The sequence below is a fragment of the Coregonus lavaretus genome (assembly GCF_964263955.1).
Source record: "Coregonus lavaretus genome assembly, chromosome: 3".
Taxonomy (NCBI): Eukaryota; Metazoa; Chordata; class Actinopteri; order Salmoniformes; family Salmonidae; genus Coregonus; species Coregonus lavaretus.
Window position 1 is genome coordinate 29053650 of NC_139990.1, and position 18063 is coordinate 29071712.

Here is an 18063-nt window from a genome sequence, read left to right on the forward strand (position 1 = left end):
TGATTCCAGGTGTGTGTGTTTGTGTTACCTGCAGTAGCAATCTCTCATCTCCTTCTATGACAGCCTGGTTCCACTGGATGACATCAGAGAAGGGCAGCTCCCAACCATTACTAAGCAACACTGGAATACACGCTGCCTAGAGAGAGCGAGAGAGAGAATAGATTGAATACTCTGTTTTCAGCAGATGTACACGTAAGATAATCTATCATCTGGAAAATGGGTGGGTCAGTGTGACAAGCAGACAAAGTCAGTGGAAATGCTACCGTTGTTCATCTGCTCTGCTTGTGGTAGACAGGCCATTTTTCAATATAAATATGTTGTCTAGATTTCCAGTCTTCGTCTCTGACACATACCACCATAGTAGCAGCTGGTACTTCAATAAGGCAGTCTGAGCAGATAATGAAATCGATGATGCAGTGTGTGTGTGTGTGTGTGTGTGTGTGTTTGTGTGACACTCTTGGGGAGGTTGCATGAGTCACAGCTAATATCTTGCCAGTCCCAGGAGCCCCTTGGGGCCCTAGAGAAAAAGAGATCACATTTCTGCTGCATCACACACACAGATTTAATAGACCCCTAGTCTGCTAATTAAGTACACTACACAGGGAGGATGGCGAGAGGGAGAGAGAAATGGAGAGAGATGGGCATAATACATAATATTTTTTTACGCTGAGTTTGATGTTGCCGTATCCCCTTGTTTACTGACAGCCAGGTTTTTGATGTTGTTCTACTTTTCTTTTTTCAGCTCCCTCCTTCAATCTCTCTCTCTAAGCTGCGGGCCTGGGTGTTGATGGTTTTATTTACCTTTCTAATTAAATCACAGGAGAGCAGCCAGAACCAGCTACAGACTGAGATCAGACGACTCCGACTGAGATTCCCCCTCTAGCGGTTTGAAGCTCCGCTAGTTGCCTCACCAGAGACCAGCCCTCACCAAGGAAGCCATGCTGACGACGCTAAGATACGCTAGGCTACACTCCAGGTAACAGGGTCAAGCCAGATGCTAAGGCCTCCTGAGCTGACGTGAAGCCTGGGGCTTGCCTGAGCCACTTCCCCAGAGATATGGTGCTGTGAAGCGGACTGACTAAGAAGTATTCCCCTGTCTGGATCCCATTGCAGCTCAGCATGTGGGCATATGTGTATTGTTGTATTTTGCATTGGGAGATGAAGAGAGGAGCATCAGGGTGAGTGTGTGTGTGTGTGTGCGTGCGCGCATGGGCATTTGTCTGTGTGTGTGTGTGTGTACTCAGGCATTTGTCCGTGAGTGTGTGTGCCCCCATGGGAGTGTATGTACCGAGAGTTGGAACGCTGGCAGTAAGTTTCCTACCACACTGGTAATTGCAAGTTCTTTTGTGGGCTTGGGCTGGCACGAAAATAAAAAGGAGATCTTACAAATCTCAGACTGGCCTGAATGGAAAAGCAAAGGAGACAGAGGAATAGAGGGAAGAGAGATGGAGGGAGAGAGCGGGGGAGTGAGTGCCGAGGAGGAATGAGTTAGCTGTGTGAGAGTGAGCTTCCCTGCCAAGCCCTGCGTTCAGTGGATTTGCCTATTCAGTTTAGATCAGCAGTGTGGCAGGCTGGCACCCCTATGGAAGCTTCCGGACCATTGAGAGACTCAGCGAGAGAGAAGGAAAGAGGGGAAAGAGGGCCAGGGAACACAAGAGTCTGGGAGGTTCATTGGTAGGTAAAACCATGAACACAGCTCCATCACCAAAACATCAACATGGGTGGTAATTCCACACAGTTCGTCCCATATAATTATTTCTTTAACTACATGCTTTATTGAAGCTGAGTTTGATGAAAGGTAATCCCTTTCAATGTTATATTTACCAAATCCCCCCCCCCCTTTTTTTTGTTGCAAATTAGTCAACACCACCATAATGGTTAACACCTTAAATTGTACACGTTAGTAGAGCACATAAGGATCTTCATACGAAAGTTGGTCAGAGTGTGGCTATGATACTAATAGTGTAACTGCTAACACAATCCACATCAACGCATAATCTTGATAGTTCAGAGGTGTATTCGTACTCGTAGCTTGGTCCCAGGAGTTGGTCATAGGAGTTGGCAAGACGGCACAAACAGATCACATATCTGGGACCATGCTAGTGTATTGTGAGCAGTATTTGGCATTCTTCTAGGACCATGCAAGAGTATTGAGATCAGTATTTGGCATCCTACCTGTAGAGACTCTAGGAAGCGAAAGGAGCCCAGGCGACGACCCCGAGGAACCAGGCAGAAGGTGGAGTTGTGGAGCAGCTCCTGGTAGTCAAACCTGAGAGGAGAGAAAGAAAGGATTGAGAGTTAGTGTTAGAGGACAAATTCTGCCTTCATTTTTACAGAGGGAACAGCGTTCACTTTTACAAAGGCTCCATTTCGACCATGAAGATAGCAGTTCTAGAGTCGAAAGACTTATGTTAGGGTCAAGAGAGACCTATTGACATTAGGCTTCTGTAAAGATACCTACTCAACAGTGTGTCTGGGCACAATTCTTGCTGGGGATTGAGACACGCACAAGCACACACGCCCACACTCAATATGCTGTCTCGACCTCTGAATGCTCGGCTATGAAAAGACAACTGACATTTACTCCTGAGGTACTGACCTGTTGCACCCTCTACAACCACTGTGATTATTATTTGACCCTGCTGGTCATCTATGAACATTTGAACATCTTGAAGAACAATCTGGCCTTAATGGCCATGTACTTTTATAATCTCCACCCAGCACAGCCAGAAGAGGACTGGCCACCCCTCAGAGCCTAGTTCCTCTATTGGTTTCTTCCTAGGTTCCTGCCTTTTTAGGGAGTTTTTCCTAGTCACTGTGCTTCAACATCTGCATTGCTTGCTGTTTGGGGGTTTAGGCTGGGTTTCTGTATAGCACTTTGTGACATCTGCTGATGTAAAAATGGCTTCATAAATACATTTGATTGATTGAATATGGTTGGAATAACTGGACCTGTTACATAATACAATTATGTATTGTTTTTGTGTTAGAGAGTACAATAGGAAGACATGGCCACATCTTAGCTATACCATTCCATTGCCATTGACTGTTGCTTGAACTACAGTGAGGGAAAAAAGTATTTGATCCTCTGCTGATTTTGTACGTTTGCCCACTGACAAAGAAATTATCAGTCTATAATTTTAATGGTAGGTTTATTTGAACAGTGAGAGACAGAATAACAACAAAAAAATCCAGAAAAACGCATTTCAAAAATGTTATACATTTATTTGCATTTTAATGAGGGAAATAAGTATTTGACCCCTCTGCTAAACATGACTTAGTACTTGGTGGCAAAACCCTTGTTGGCAATCACAGAGGTCAGACGTTTCTTGTAGTTGGCCACCAGGTTTGCACACATCTCAGGAGGGATTTTGCCCCACTCCTCTTTGCAGATCTTCTCCAAGTCATTAAGGTTTCGAGGCTGATGTTTGGCAACTCGCAAAGCACACTCCACAGATTTTCTATGGGATTAAGGTCTGGAGACTGGCTAGGCCACTCCAGGACCTTAATGTGCTTCTTCTTGAGCCACTCCTTTGTTGCCTTGGCCGTGTGTTTTGGGTCATTGTCATGCTGGAATATCCATCCATGACCCACTTTCAATGCCCTGGCTGAGGGAAGGAGGTTCTCACCCAAGATTTAACGGTACATGGCCCCGTCCATCGTCCCTTTGATGCGGTGAAGTTGTCCTTTCCCCTTAGCAGAAAAACACCCCCAAAGTATAATGTTTCCACCTCCATGTTTGATGGTGGGGATGGTGTTCTTGGGGTCATAGGCAGCATTCCTCCTCCTCCAAACACGGCGAGTTGAGTTGATACCAAAGAGCTCCATTTTGGTCTCATCTGACCACAACACTTTCACCCAGTTCTCCTCTGAATCATTCAGATGTTCATTGGCAAACTTCAGACGGCCCTGTATATGTGCTTTCTTGAGCAGGGGGACCTTGCGGGCGCTGCAGGATTTCAGTCCTTCACGGCGTAGTGTGTTACCAATTGTTTTCTTGGTGACTATGGTCCCAGCTGCCTTGAGATCATTGACAAGATCCTCCCGTGTAGTTCTGGGCTGATTCCTCACCGTTCTCATGATCATTGCAACTCCACGAGGTGAGATCTTGCATGGAGCCCCAGGCCGAGGGAGATTGACAGTTATTTTGTGTTTCTTCCATTTGCGAATAATCGCACCAACTGTTGTCACCTTCTCATCAAGCTGCTTGGCGATGGTCTTGTAGCCCATTCCAGCCTTGTGTAGGTCTACAATCTTGTCCCTGACATCCTTGGAGAGCTCTTTGGTCTTGGCCATGGTGGAGAGTTTGGAATCTGATTGATTGATTGCTTCTGTGGACAGGTGTCTTTTATACAGGTAACAAGCTGAGATTAGGAGCACTCCCTTTAAGAGTGTGCTCCTAATCTCAGCTCGTTACCTGTATAAAAGACACCTGGGAGCCAGAAATCTTTCTGATTGAGAGAGGGTCAAATACTTATTTCCCTCATTAAAATTTGTTTTTCTGGATTTTTTTGTTGTTATTCTGTCTCTCACTGTTCAAATAAACCTACCATTAAAATTATAGACTGATAATTTATTTGTCAGTGGGCAAACGTACAAAATCAGCAGGGGATCAAATACTTTTTTCCTCTCACTGTACATGACTGTGTTGTGGGAAAACAACTTCTCTATTGCTTAGACCCACACAGGGTCAGTTTCAGTGTCAGCTTCTATAATTTGTATTTCAAAAAGTATTCAGTCAGTCACACTGAAAGACATTCCATCAAATCCAACTGTAACTGCAACATACCGGTACCCATATTCTGTACACATTACTCTCAGGACTTGACTTGAGGCTGTTGCTAGAAACCATGCTAGAAAGTGGCAATATTGTCAATTAAGATGACCTGGTGCATGAACTATTTATCTGTTGGTTTGTTCATAATTTCAAAGTAAAAGGAAGGATAAATGGTTTACATTAAGGTTAGTGGTTTGTGATTATAATTGCGTTGGTGGTCAGAAAGTGCCATACTCTGTTCTCTCTGATATAGACAGATGGGGATGATAGCGTTGGAATGGAATGTATGGCTTTTAATCAAATCAAATCCAAATGTATTTGATGTGCATTATGAAGATCTCAAAACATTTCACACAATGAGTTTCTCCATTCCAGCAACATACTTTACATGGCCAAAAGTATGTGGACACATGCTTGTCGAACATCTAATTCAAAAATCATGGGTATTAATATGGAGTTAGTCCCCCCCTTTGCTGCTATAACAGCTTTCCACTAGATGTTGGAACATTGCTGCGGGGACTTGCTTCCATTCAGCCACAAGAGCATTAGTAATTCATCCCAAAGGTGTTCGATGGGGTTGAGGTCAGGGCTCTGTACAGGCCATTCAAGTTCTTCCACACCGATCTCGACAAACCATTTCTGTATGGACCTCGCTTTGTGCACGGGGGCATTGTCATGCTGAAACAGGAAAGGGCCTTCCACAAACTGTTGCCACAAAGTTGGAAGCACAGAATCATCTAGAATGTAATTGTATGCTGTAGCGTTAAGATTTCCCTTCACTGGAACTAAGGGGCCTAGCCCGAACCATGATAAACAGCCCCAGACCATTATTTATCCTCCACCAAACTACAGTTGGCACTATGCATTGGGGCAGGTAGCGTTCTCCTGGCATCCGCCAAACCAAGAATCGTCCATCGGACTGCCAGTGAAGCGTGATTCATCACTCCAGAGAACGCGTTTCCACTGCTCCAGAGTCCAATGGCGGCGAGCTTTACACCACTCCAGCCCACGCTTGACATTGCGCATGGTGATCTTAGGCTTATATGTGCTGGCTCCTCAGCCATGGAAACCCATTTCATGAAGCTCCCGACGAACAGTTATTGTGCTGACGTTGGTAGGGAGGGAGTGTTGCAACCAAGGACAGGCGATTTTTACACGCTTCAGCATTAGGCAGTCCCGTTCTGTGAGCTTGTGTGGCCTATCCCTTCGCGGCTGAGCCGTAATTGCTCTTAGATGTTTCCACTTCACAATAACAGCACTTACAGTTGACCGGGGCAGCTCTAGCAGGGCAGAAATTTGACGAACTGACTTGTTAGAAAGGTGGCATCCTATGACGGTGCCACGTTGAAAGTCACTGAGCTCTTCAGTAAGGCCATTCTACTGCCAATGTTTGTCTATGGAGATTGCACGGCTGTGTGCTCGATTTTATACACCTGTCAGCAATGGGTGTGGCTGAAATAGTCAAATCCACTAATTTGAAGGATTAGGGTGTATAAAAGGGTGTCCCCATGTAGTGTATTTGCTCTCGATGTATGTTTATGCTTGTGGTCATTCTGGCATCTGATTGGATATCATTCCTACAGTGTTTTGGGTGTGAAAGGCCATGATTTGTTCAGGCACCAGCATCCCCTCTCCTATTTGACGGTTGAAGTGAGTGTGGTTTTGCGTTAAGAACTAGAATGGAGACAGTTTTGTTGTTATGTTCGTAATAGAGATGGTTATGGCTGTGGGTAGAGAGAATTTATCATAAATCCGTTGTTAAGGGTGGAAATTAACTGTTCAGGTTGTGATGAGAGTTGACAGAGTGGATCTGAAATCAGTGCATAACTGAGCATTAGAAATACCCCCAGAGCTACCAAAATAACCCAATGTTCCCAACCAACTGTGGCAAGCTGCCAATGTGTGGAGTGCATTCTGGTGCAAAATGGGTCCCATGCATCACCCAGGTGGGTCCTTCACAGTTCTGAGCTAGGTAGTTTAGGTGACCTCCCCGCACCCCCCAACCCTCTAAATGTAAAACATGTTGAAACCCAGCAAAAAATACCTACAATGCAAGCCATTATCAAGCCAGTGGAACCGTTTAACGGCCCATCGTGTTTCTCACTGCTCTAAGTACAGTCAACAGACAGAGCAAATAAACAAGTTTCTTATGAAAGAGTTCCTATATCCTCGTCTCTCCTGCTCTTCTGGCAACAGTCTTGTTTACCCGCCCAAGGGGCGTCAGCATAAAATACGTCCGCCGCCGCTAATCTAGCCTGTCTCTGTCTCGACTGTACCGACCATAGTTTATTCACCACTCTGTGAGTGATGAGATACAGGCGCAGGGTTTTAAAAATGTGAAAATTGCTGATGTTGGCACGGATTGGGATCTTGGTGTGAGTTTCTCGGTGAGCTGTTGAATGAGTGTCACTATCAGGGTTATGGTGTATACATACATACAAATCCGTGCACACACACACACGGAAATGTGCACACACACTAACACTTACAGCAATACACACATTCACATACTGTATGCAAACATCCACCAGCTTGTTTTTCAATAGAGACCCACAAGCGCACACACACAGGCTCACACGCAAGCACACATACATACACACAAGATTTCACCCTCCCACACAAAATGCACAAACACAACCACATAATGTACACAAACACCCTAGAGAATTAGGGTAGTGAAAGGGTTCATTGTTTTCCGTTTGCCACCGCTATACTGCGATATTGTGCTGTTTTCCACCTGTTGACAGAGCTTAGCCAGTTCTGCTAAAACTGCAGTCTGTGTGTGTGTGTGTGTGTGTGTGTGTGTGTGTGTGTGTGTGTGTGTGCGTGTGTGTGTGTGTGTGCGTGCGTGCGTGCGTGCAAGTGCATATGTGTGTGCGTGTGTTTCTGTTTGTGTGCTTACGTACAGTACATGCTTATATCTTCTCAAATCTGAGGCTTTGTCTGATAGTTAGTGGATACGAGCCAATGTGGGTTATTTCTCATGTGAGTGTGTATAACGTGTGTTTGGATGTACTTGTATAGCCACTTACCCATTAGAGAGAGACAGAGAGAGAGCTCTCCCCAGCATGTGGTGGGAGTGGAGTGTTGCTGGTGACCTACTTCCTCCCACTCTGGTTCATGCTGATTTGTTCGCTGCTGTTTTTTAATGAGGGAATTTACTTAAAGCAAAGGAACAAATACATCATTTAACAGCAGTTTGTTTCCAAGAACAAATGAACAGGCTCTCTCTCGCTGTCATTCTCCCTCCATCATTCTCTAGCACTCTCTTTTCCTTTCCTATTGATTGAGTGAGTAAGTGTGTGTGTTGTCCCCACAAGGATAGTAAAACAAGGAACATTCTCCCTCGTGGGGACATTTCCCAAGTTCCATATGAGGACAAATGCTATTTTAAGCTCAGGTGTTAGGTTCAGGGTTACAATTAGGGTTAGGGTAAGCAGTTAGGTTTAGGGTTTTGGTTATGGGTTAAGGTTAGGTTTAGGGGTTAGGGAAAATAGGATTTTGAATGGAAATCAATTTTAGGTCCCCACAAGGATAGAAGAACAAAACGTGTGCGTGTGGAGCAGGGCCAGTATTAACAGACTGTTCTCTGTCTGCTAACGGGACATGGAGCATGTCTCCTCTCTGTACTCCATCGTCATGACCCATTGAGTGTGTGTGTACATGCGTGCATACATGTTTGCTTGCAGGGGTATGTTAAGTGTGTGTGTGTGAGCGTTTTTCACATGCCTATTATGGATGTGGGATATACAGTAAGTTACTGTGATCTGAAATCTATTTTTTTTTATGTGTGTGAAACATGCATGATTGCATTTGTCTACCAGTATGTGTGTACTTGGTATGGATGCACTTGAATGTATGAAAGGGGAGTTTGTCTGATTGTATGACTGTTTTCGGTCAGCCCTCATTGAAATGTGCTCTGATCTTTGTGAGGGTGTCGGTTACATGTTAGGGATGGGCATTTGAAATGATTTCACTATTCAAATAACATCATGATATGTTTTCAGATATCCCAATAGTCGAAATCCATGTGTTTTAAATATTAAAACATTTTGGTGGGGAGGAAACGTCAATGGAGACTTGCTATCGTGACGCTGCGCTCTGCTTGGGCGGGGAGGGGCGAGATGGGAACAAGGGAAGGTGTGTGTGACAGTCTGTGTGTGGCACGGAGAGAGGGAAAGTAGCCAAACCAACTCACGCTAGTTAGACAAACTTGTTGCTGCCATAGGTTATCTATCATACCATCTGGTAGTGCCTGTCTTGACTGCATAAAATCATTGTAAAGAAGCTAGATAGCTACAGTAGCCAGCTAAGTTAGCCAGCTAGCTAGCTAAAGTAGCAAGGCTAATTGAGGCTATTTTGAGACGTCCTTTTCTACAACAACTCCATTCATATGAAACAGCCTACCTGTTCGTTGATCATTGTAGCCTACTCCTTCTCATTTAGCCAACTTTATTCTGTAATTTGAATTCCATTTTGCATTGATTAGAAATCTCCCACTTCACTTGCTACACATGGAGCATCTGACTGTAGCGCTGCTCTTTGACCGATAATAATAACAAGCTACACGTGTGTAGGCCACCAGTGCTTATTTTTTTTATGGGGTGCGCACATAAAAACGGTCATATTTATTAATTAAAATAGGCCAATTTTTTGGACAAATGTTTTACTCTCCCAAGTTATGGAATACTAACAGCCGTTCAGATTAGAATATGAGAATAACTGTGCTATCCCTATTACATGTATGGCAGCTTGCAACTCTTACAAAGCAGGTACATGTGGATTGCTGATCAAATGAAATCTTATTTGTCACATGCGCCGAATACAATGGGTGTAGACTTTACCATGAAATGCTTGCTTACTAGCCCTTCCCAACAAGTACCAGTACCAGATCAATGTGCTGGGGTATGATGTATTTTAGGTAGTTATGTACATGACGGCAGGGTAAAGTGACTAGGCATCAGGATAGATAATAATAAGAGTAAAATAAAGAACAGAGTAGCAGCAGCATGAGTGTTTGTGTTGTGTAGGTGTGTGTGTGCATATGTAGTGAATGTGTATGGGTTTTGTGTGAGAGTGTCAGTGTAGTGTGTGTATATATAGTCTTGTGAGTGTGCATAGTCAGTGCAGATAGTCTGGGTAACCATGATGTCAGTGGAGGCTGCTGAGGGGAGGACGGCTCATAATAATGTCTAGAACGGCGCAAGTGGAATGGCATGAAACACATGGCTTCCATGTGTTTCATGTATTTGATACCATTCCACAAATTCCGCTCCAGCTATTACCACGAGACCATTCTCCCCAATTAAGGTGCCACCAACCTCCTGTGCATGATGTATGTAATACAGAAAGTAAGCCTATGTACAGACTGTGACATTGTGCACTGCAGTGTGCCGTAATAAAGTGTACTGGTGTGAGGTGTGTATTCCGCTTGCACTCTGTATGTGTGTACTTTTGATGCACTGTGTGTGTGTGTGTGTGTGTGTGTGTGATCTGCAGACGACTCACAGATGCTCTTCCGATCCCCTGTGTCCCAAGGGGGTCTGAGGTTATTAAATATGAAACATAAAATATGGCGGAAATCCATGTTGGAGAAAAACAGGATCTAATCGAGCAGTTGAGGCAACAGACACACTGTTCCAGCCTGCACACACAAACACACACAAATGTGCACACACATACACATCTAATTTTCGACGTCGCTGTCGGTATCTTTTGCTCTCTCATAAACATAAACTCACATGCACACTATCTAAAAATGGTTTCTATCTATTTTTTTTCTCTAGTAAACAGACAGAGACACACGCCAGACAGACCACACACACAAACGCACAACATGCAACACACACAGACGGTCCACAGATGGTACACACACACACGGCAGCGTCTGTCAGCATGCTGAGGCCCAGGGCTCACTGTTGTACGGCTATCATCAAAATGATGTTTACAAAGTCTCCAGCACAGTGACTCACTCACTGTGTGTGTGGGTCATGTACGAATGAATGTTTGTTAAGTGTGTGCACACGCATGAACTAGATTCACCTCTGACTTTCAATGTACAGCATGCTGCTCCTTTTTACCCCTCTGTCTCTCTCTTCTCCTATACATTTCCTTCCTCCCTACCCCATCCCTCCATCCTACTCCCTCCCTCTCTTCCCTTCTCTCTGGTCACAATCCCCATATGAAACATTGATAAGGTAATGAAGCAGAATGAAGGGGAGAGTATTGAGCCGATACAGATGGACACACATGGAGGGGGCAGGACCAGTTGATTGACAGCGGCTGCTGGTCAGTTGATACCACACCACATTTCTCACTAGCAGCGTGCAAAGGTCAGATGTCAATGACGTGTGTGTGTCTGACAGGCAGTATGGATTAGCTGTCTAGCTAAATAGTCAATACTGTGCATGCTCTGTTCACCTCAGCGAACACAAAACAGACTGAAGGGCTAACCCTGAGACACATACCATGCAAGCATGCACACACACGCACACACACACACACACACACACACACACACACACACACACACACACACACACACACACCACTGTCATACAGTACTTCTACACCAATCATACAGTTCATATGGACTTTAACATGAATCCTAACACATACACCAGCCATTACACTGTCTCTGCTACACTGCAACACTGGCAGTATGTACAGTATTAGTAATGATAAAGTCTGAGAAGTACTACTCATACTCTAACCATGCACTGTCTGTTCAGCCTACATATCACTACAGCCCACAGTGCTGCCTCCATCCATATTCCATACTGCAGTAGACTGGACATTTCTGCTCCCAGAAAGAGAGAGAGAGAGGGGGAGAGAAAGAGAGAGCACGGGATGTGGCCAGCTGTTAATGCCTTTGGGACAGCCTCAGTACCACACACAGTGGAAAGAGAGAGAAATAGGGAATGAGTGATAAAGAGAGGGAGAGAAATAGGGGATAGAAAGTAAGAGAGACAGAAACAGAATTTGCGGGAGAGACAGAGCAAGGAATAGACAACTAGAAAGAGAGAGGAATAGGATGTGTGTGAGAATGAGAGATTTTGTAGCAGTTTATATCTGATGGCTATGGGTCAAGTTCAGGGTTACACCCTACACAGAACATGCCTAAGATAATACAGTTGGAGAGACCGAGAGAGAGAGAGAGACCGAGGCAGAGAGAGACGGAGAGAGGGAGACAGTGGAAGGTTTCATAGGCAGTTCAGGTTTCAATGTGCGGAGGAATAAGCTCTCCAAGTATCCTCTTACATGAGAGAGAGAGAGAGAAAGAATCTCCGCTTCCACTGCAAACGGAAAATGCCGATAGGGTGCTGTGTATTATTACTCAAACTTTCAGAGTGACAGGTGCATGTCATGCTCAGTGTGTTTGTTTATACGTGTGCATGTGGTTGTGCATCATCTCCTGCTGTGTGTAAGTCTTTGTGTGTGGGCACATGTCACGGTGTGTGCAGATGTTTAATCCGATCTTGTATACAGTATGTCTGTATTTTCTATGGATGCCTCCCACATATCCCCCGTACGACAGTTGCAGCAGCCGGATAGATAAGCCTTTCTCTCCTATTTTCCCTCCATCCATCCATCCCTCCCTCCCGTCGTTCCTCCCTCCATCTATCTCTTTGTCTGTCTTGCTTCTGTCCAAGTCCTCCCTTGACACACACGTTGTCGCTATGATTTATGTATTACTCAATGCATCACTCAGATGGAGACGAGGCTAACAACAACAGCGAGCCAAAATATCAAAGCTTAGTATCTTCTTTATTTAAAAATTTGATTTCCTTATCTAAAGGGGAAATTATCATAATTATTTATTTACACTGAACAAAAATATAAAACGCAACATGCAACAATTAACAATTTTACTGAGTTTCAGTTCATATAAATAAATCAGTTAATTGAAATAAATTAATTAGGCCCTAATCTATGGATTTCACATGACTGGGAATACAGATATGCATCTGTTGGTCACAGATACCTTAAAAAACGGTAGGGCTGTGGATCAGAAAACCAGTCAGTATCTGGTGAGACCACCATTTGCCTCATGCAGTGCGACAAATCTCCTTCGCATAGAGTTGATCAGGCTGTTGATTGTGGCCGGTGGAATGTTGTCCGACTACTCTTCAATGGCTGTGCGAAGTTGCTGGATATTGGCGGGAACTGGAACATGCTGTCGCACACGTCGATCCAGAGCATTCCAAACATGCTCACTGGGTGACATGTCTGGTGAGTATGTAGGCCATGGAAGAACTGGGACATTTTCAGCTTCCAGGAATTGTGTAAAGATCCTTGCAACATGGGGCCATGCATTATCATGCAGAAACATGAGGTGATGGCGGCGGATGAATGGCACGACAATGGGCTTTAGGATCTCTTCACAGTATCTCTGTGTATTCAAATTGCCATCGATAAATGCAGTTGTGTTTGTTGTCCATAGCTTATGCCTGCCCATACCATAACCACACCGCCACCATGGGGCAGTGTGTTCACAACGTTGACATCAGCAAACCGCTCGCCCACACGACACAATACACACTATCTGGAAAATGTATGCACTCACTAACTGTAAGTCGCTCTGGATAAGAGCGTCTGCTAAATGACTAAAATGTAAATTTAAAATCTGCCATCTGCCCGGTACAGTTGAAACCGGGATTAATCCGTGAAGAGAACACTTCTCCAATGTGCCAGTGGCCACCAAAGGTGAGCATTTGCCCACTGAAGTCGGATGCGACGCCGAACTGCACTCAGGTGAAGACCCTGGTGAAGACGACGAGCACGCAGATGAGCTTCCCTGATATGGTTTCTGTCAGTTTGTGCAGAAATTATTTGGTTGTGCAAACCCACAGTTTCATCAGCTGTCCAGATGGCGGGTCTCAGACGATCCCGCAGGTGAAGAAGCCGGATGTGGAGGTCTGGGCTGGCGTGGTTACACGTGGTCTGCAGGTTGTGAGGACGGTTGGACATAGTGCCAAATTCTCTAAAACGACATTGGAGGCTTATGATAGAGAAATGAACATTAAATTATCTGGCAACAGCTCTGCTGGACATTCCTGTAGTCAGCATGCCAATTGCACACTCCCTCAAAACTTGAGACATCTGTGGCATTATGTTGTGTGACAAAACTGCACATTTTAGAGTGGCTTTTATTGTCCCCAGCACAAGGTGCACCTGTGTAATGATCATGGTGTTTAATCAGCTGCTTGATATGCCACACCTGTCAGGTGGATAGATTATCTTGGCAATGGAGAAATGCTCACTAACAGGGATGTAAACAAATTTGTGTACAACATTTGAAATAAATAATATTCTTGTACTATGGAAAATTAATGGGATCTTTTATTTCAAGTCATGAAACATGTTGCGTTTATATTTTTGTTCAGTGTATTTATTGAACGCGGATAATGATCAACATCTAAGAAGGAATGGAGATATGATAGTGTCAAAGTAGTGGGTAGTCTCTAGGATATCTGCTAGGATATCTGCTATTGATGTTTTTGAAGCTATGGTATTTCTTGATACTGCCTGGTATTCCTCTGTGATTCTTTTATCTAAGAGCTATGCTAATTGCTCTGTTCTCTGTGTTGTTTTTCAACATAAAAACGTAGCCAATTTCCACGAGGGATAATAAAGTTGGATATAACAATCTATCATCCATATTAGTGGTGGATGTGCAAATGAATGTAAAATGTGACCCTTGGATGTTTAGGAAGTTAATTACCTACACATGAAGTAAAGCCATTTGAGACTGTGTTTAGCACTGCATAAATGTAACCCTTTTATCATTTTAATACAGTGCATTTAGCAAAAGTAAGTACAGGAACTCCTGTATAAAAGATAAGCTATATTGTATAGGCAATATATGACAACATGAATTGCACAAATGTTTTATGTCAACCTCTGACCTAAATACTGTACATGGTAGAGAGCGATTGACTACTGTGTAGGCAGACCTATGTCCAGCCCAGTTTCCCGGTGGATCCCACCCAGCCTGTATAGTATACCCATAAATTATGATATTATAGAGGTCTTGAACTGCAGCTGCTCTCTAGTAGAATCCACACAGAGCTTAGTTCATATCATCACTGCTATTTGTTCTGGACATAGTACTTAGCTCCACATGTACACAAATACACAGTCCATCCTGTCATTACACACAATCCACTCTCCTCTCTCGGTCTCTCTCTCTCGCTCTCTCTTTCTCCTCCATCTCACTTTCTCTCTCTCCCCATCTCTCTCCATCTCTCTCCCTCTCAATTCAATTCAGTAGACTTTATTGACATGGCAAGTTAAATTACTTACATTGTCAAAGTACACTTATAACAACAATGGTGGGACCAACAGCAATAGGACATCAATAATAATAGTAGTAGTGGAAATGGTATTACCATTAACAGCAACTACAACAACAATATTAATTATAATAATAATAAATTAAAGCAATAGTGTTAGGCCAGTCTCATCATGACTGAAAAGCCACATGGCATGGTATGAAAGCCAGAACAAAACTGCAAATATTATTGACATTACATTGCACTTTTCACTGGCTGTCCCTCAGGTTGTGGCAGGAGGACACATATTTGGCTTTTCACCCAATAAATATTAGATTTTTTTCTTCATCTTTTATAGTTGCAAATTCTTTGTACTGAATTATAATTTTGGGAAAGAAAGACTTAAGAGAATCTAAGTATTTGCCACAGTGCAATAGGACATGCAGCTCTGTCTCTACCTTTCCCCGGGGGCAGAGTGAGCACAGCCTGTCCTCTCTGGGCAGCCGGGTCTGCCTGTGACGACCGGTCTCTATAGCCAGACTGTGCTCACTGAGTCTGTACCCTCTGTTTTCTATCAGTCGCAGTGGTCAGATAGTCTGCCTGTTTAGAGCCAAGTAGCATGGAAGTTTACTCAGATTTTTTGTGGTGTCTTTCCAATAGGTGATATATTTTTTATTTTTGCTTTGTGATAATTTGGTTGTGCCAGATATTCTGAGTGCTGTCCTGAGGCTCTATGGGGTTGGTTTGGGTTAGTGAACTGAGCCTCAGAACCAGCTGACTGAGGAGACTCTTCTTTTTTAATCTCTTGACATTGTACACTGAGTATACCAAACATTAGGAACACCTTCCTAATATTGAGTTACATCGCCCCCTTTTGCCCTCAGGACAGCCTCAATTCGTCGGGGCATCGACTCTACAAGGTGTGGAAAGCGTTCCACAGGGATGCTGGCCCATGTTGACTTCAATGCTTCCCACAGTTCTGTCAAGTTGGCTGGATGTCCTTTGGGTGGTGGACCATTCTTCATACACACGGGAAACTGTTGGGCATGAAAAACCCAGCAGCGTTGCAGTTCTTGACACAAACTACCAAACCCCGTTCAAAGACACTTACATCTTTTGTCTTGCCCATTCACCTTCTGAATGGCACACATATACAATCCATGTCTCAATTCTCTCAAGGCTTAAAAATCCTTCTTTAACCTGTCTCCTTCCCTTCATCTACACTGATTGAAGTGGATTTGACAAGTGACTTCAATAATGGATCATAGCTTTCACCTGGATTCACCTGGTCAGTTCATGGAAAGAGCAGGTGCTCTTAATGTTTTGTACACAGTGTAGGGCTGTGTGATTACATTTTTCGGGATCGCTTGTTTTTAGATGGTTGTAAAATGTAATGTCTCTTTATTCAATCCGAATAAGGAGGGAGTATTGGCCCAATTCTGCTCTACATTAGTTATTTTGAGTTTTTCTTTGCACTTGCAATACACTCTTGCAAAACTCTCCATGCAGTATTTCGATTGGATGTTTGTCCCATTTGGTAAATTCATTATTAGAGAGTGGACCCCATACTTCGCTGCTATATAGAGCAATTGGTTCTATAACTAATTGGAATATTTTGAGCCAGATTCTAAATTGGAATTTCGATTTTAATGTTCCTTTTAATGGCATAGAACGCTCTTCTTGCTTTCTCTCAGCTCATTCACAGCCATGCGAAGCTACCTGTGTTGCTGATATTTACTCCTAGATATGTGTAGTGTTTGGTGTATTCTAATAGAACTGTGTCCAAATAGAATTTGTATTTGTGATCCTGACTTCCGGACCTCTTTTGAAATATCATTATATTTGTTTTTTTTTGGTTAACTGTCAGCCCAGGTCTGTCAGAACGTGTGCAGATGATCTAGGTGCTGCTGTAACCCCTACTTAGTGGGACAGCAGATTATTCTAATGTTTTTGCCAATTCATTCATGTAGATATTAAATAGTGTTGGACTAATTGAGCAGCCCAGTTTAACTCCACGTCCCTGAGAGAAGAAGTGTGTTTGCTTGTTGCCAATTTTAACCACACATTTGTTTTTAGTGTACATTGATTTAATAACATCATATGTTTTCCCTCCCATGCCACTTTCTATTAGTTTATAAAAAATACCTTTATGTCAAATTGAATCAAATCCTTTCTTCAAGTCTACAAAACATGAGTTGATTTTGCCTTTGTTTTGGTTTACTTTTTGCCAGTTAGAGTATGGAGGGTATACTGTACATGTGGTCTGCTATGGTAATTCGGTTAAAATCCAATCTGGCTTCTACTCAGGACGTTGTGTTCATCAAGGAAATTAAGTAGTCTGCTATTTATGATACTGCAGAGAATTTTCCCAAATTCCTCTGTAATTATTTGGGTCAAATTTGTCTCCTTTTTTATAGATTTGTGAGATCAATCCTTGGTTCCAAATATCAGGGAAAATACCTGCAGTGAGGATAATGTTGAAGAGTTTGAGTATAGCCAATTTGACTGCGTGGTCTATATAGTTGATAATTTCATTTCAAATACCATCAGCACCACAGGCCTTTTTGGGTTGTAGAGTGCATCGTTTTTCCAAGAATTCTTGTTCTGTAAATGGGTCTTTGACCGCTGATTTAAGGATTTGTAATTTGTCTAGTATATCTTTTTGTTCTGGGCTCTTTGTTATATTGCTGTAGAGGTCTGCAAAGTGATTTCTACACACAAAGCCAATTCGTCATGATGTGGTTTGTTTAATTTATTCAAATTCTCCCAGAAGTGGTTTGATTCTATGAATACCTCAATTACATCCAGCTGATTTCTAATGTGCTGCTCCTTTTATGTTCTTAGGGTGTGTTTGTATTGCTTCAGTGTTTCCCCATAATGAAGGCATATATTTTTGTTATTTGGATCTCTGTGTTTTTGATTAGATATATTTCTCAATTACTTCCTTAGATTTTTGCAATCATTATCAAACCATTTTTCATGATCTATTATTTTTGGTTTGGTCTTATGATT

At 43.2% G+C, this 18063-nt stretch overlaps 1 protein-coding gene across 1 annotated transcript in view; it reads right to left on the reverse strand.

The window, feature by feature from the left end:
• LOC311116138 (exostosin-1c-like) overlaps positions 1 to 18063 on the reverse strand; it is a 67286-nt gene that overhangs the window by 5308 nt on the left and 43915 nt on the right. The window contains exons 3-4 of the mRNA XM_084157382.1: positions 2176 to 2269; positions 29 to 136 (exon numbers count right to left, since the gene is read on the reverse strand). Of these exons, the coding sequence (XP_084013508.1) occupies positions 29 to 136; positions 2176 to 2269 (202 nt within the window). The remainder of the gene's footprint in view (positions 1 to 28; positions 137 to 2175; positions 2270 to 18063) is intronic.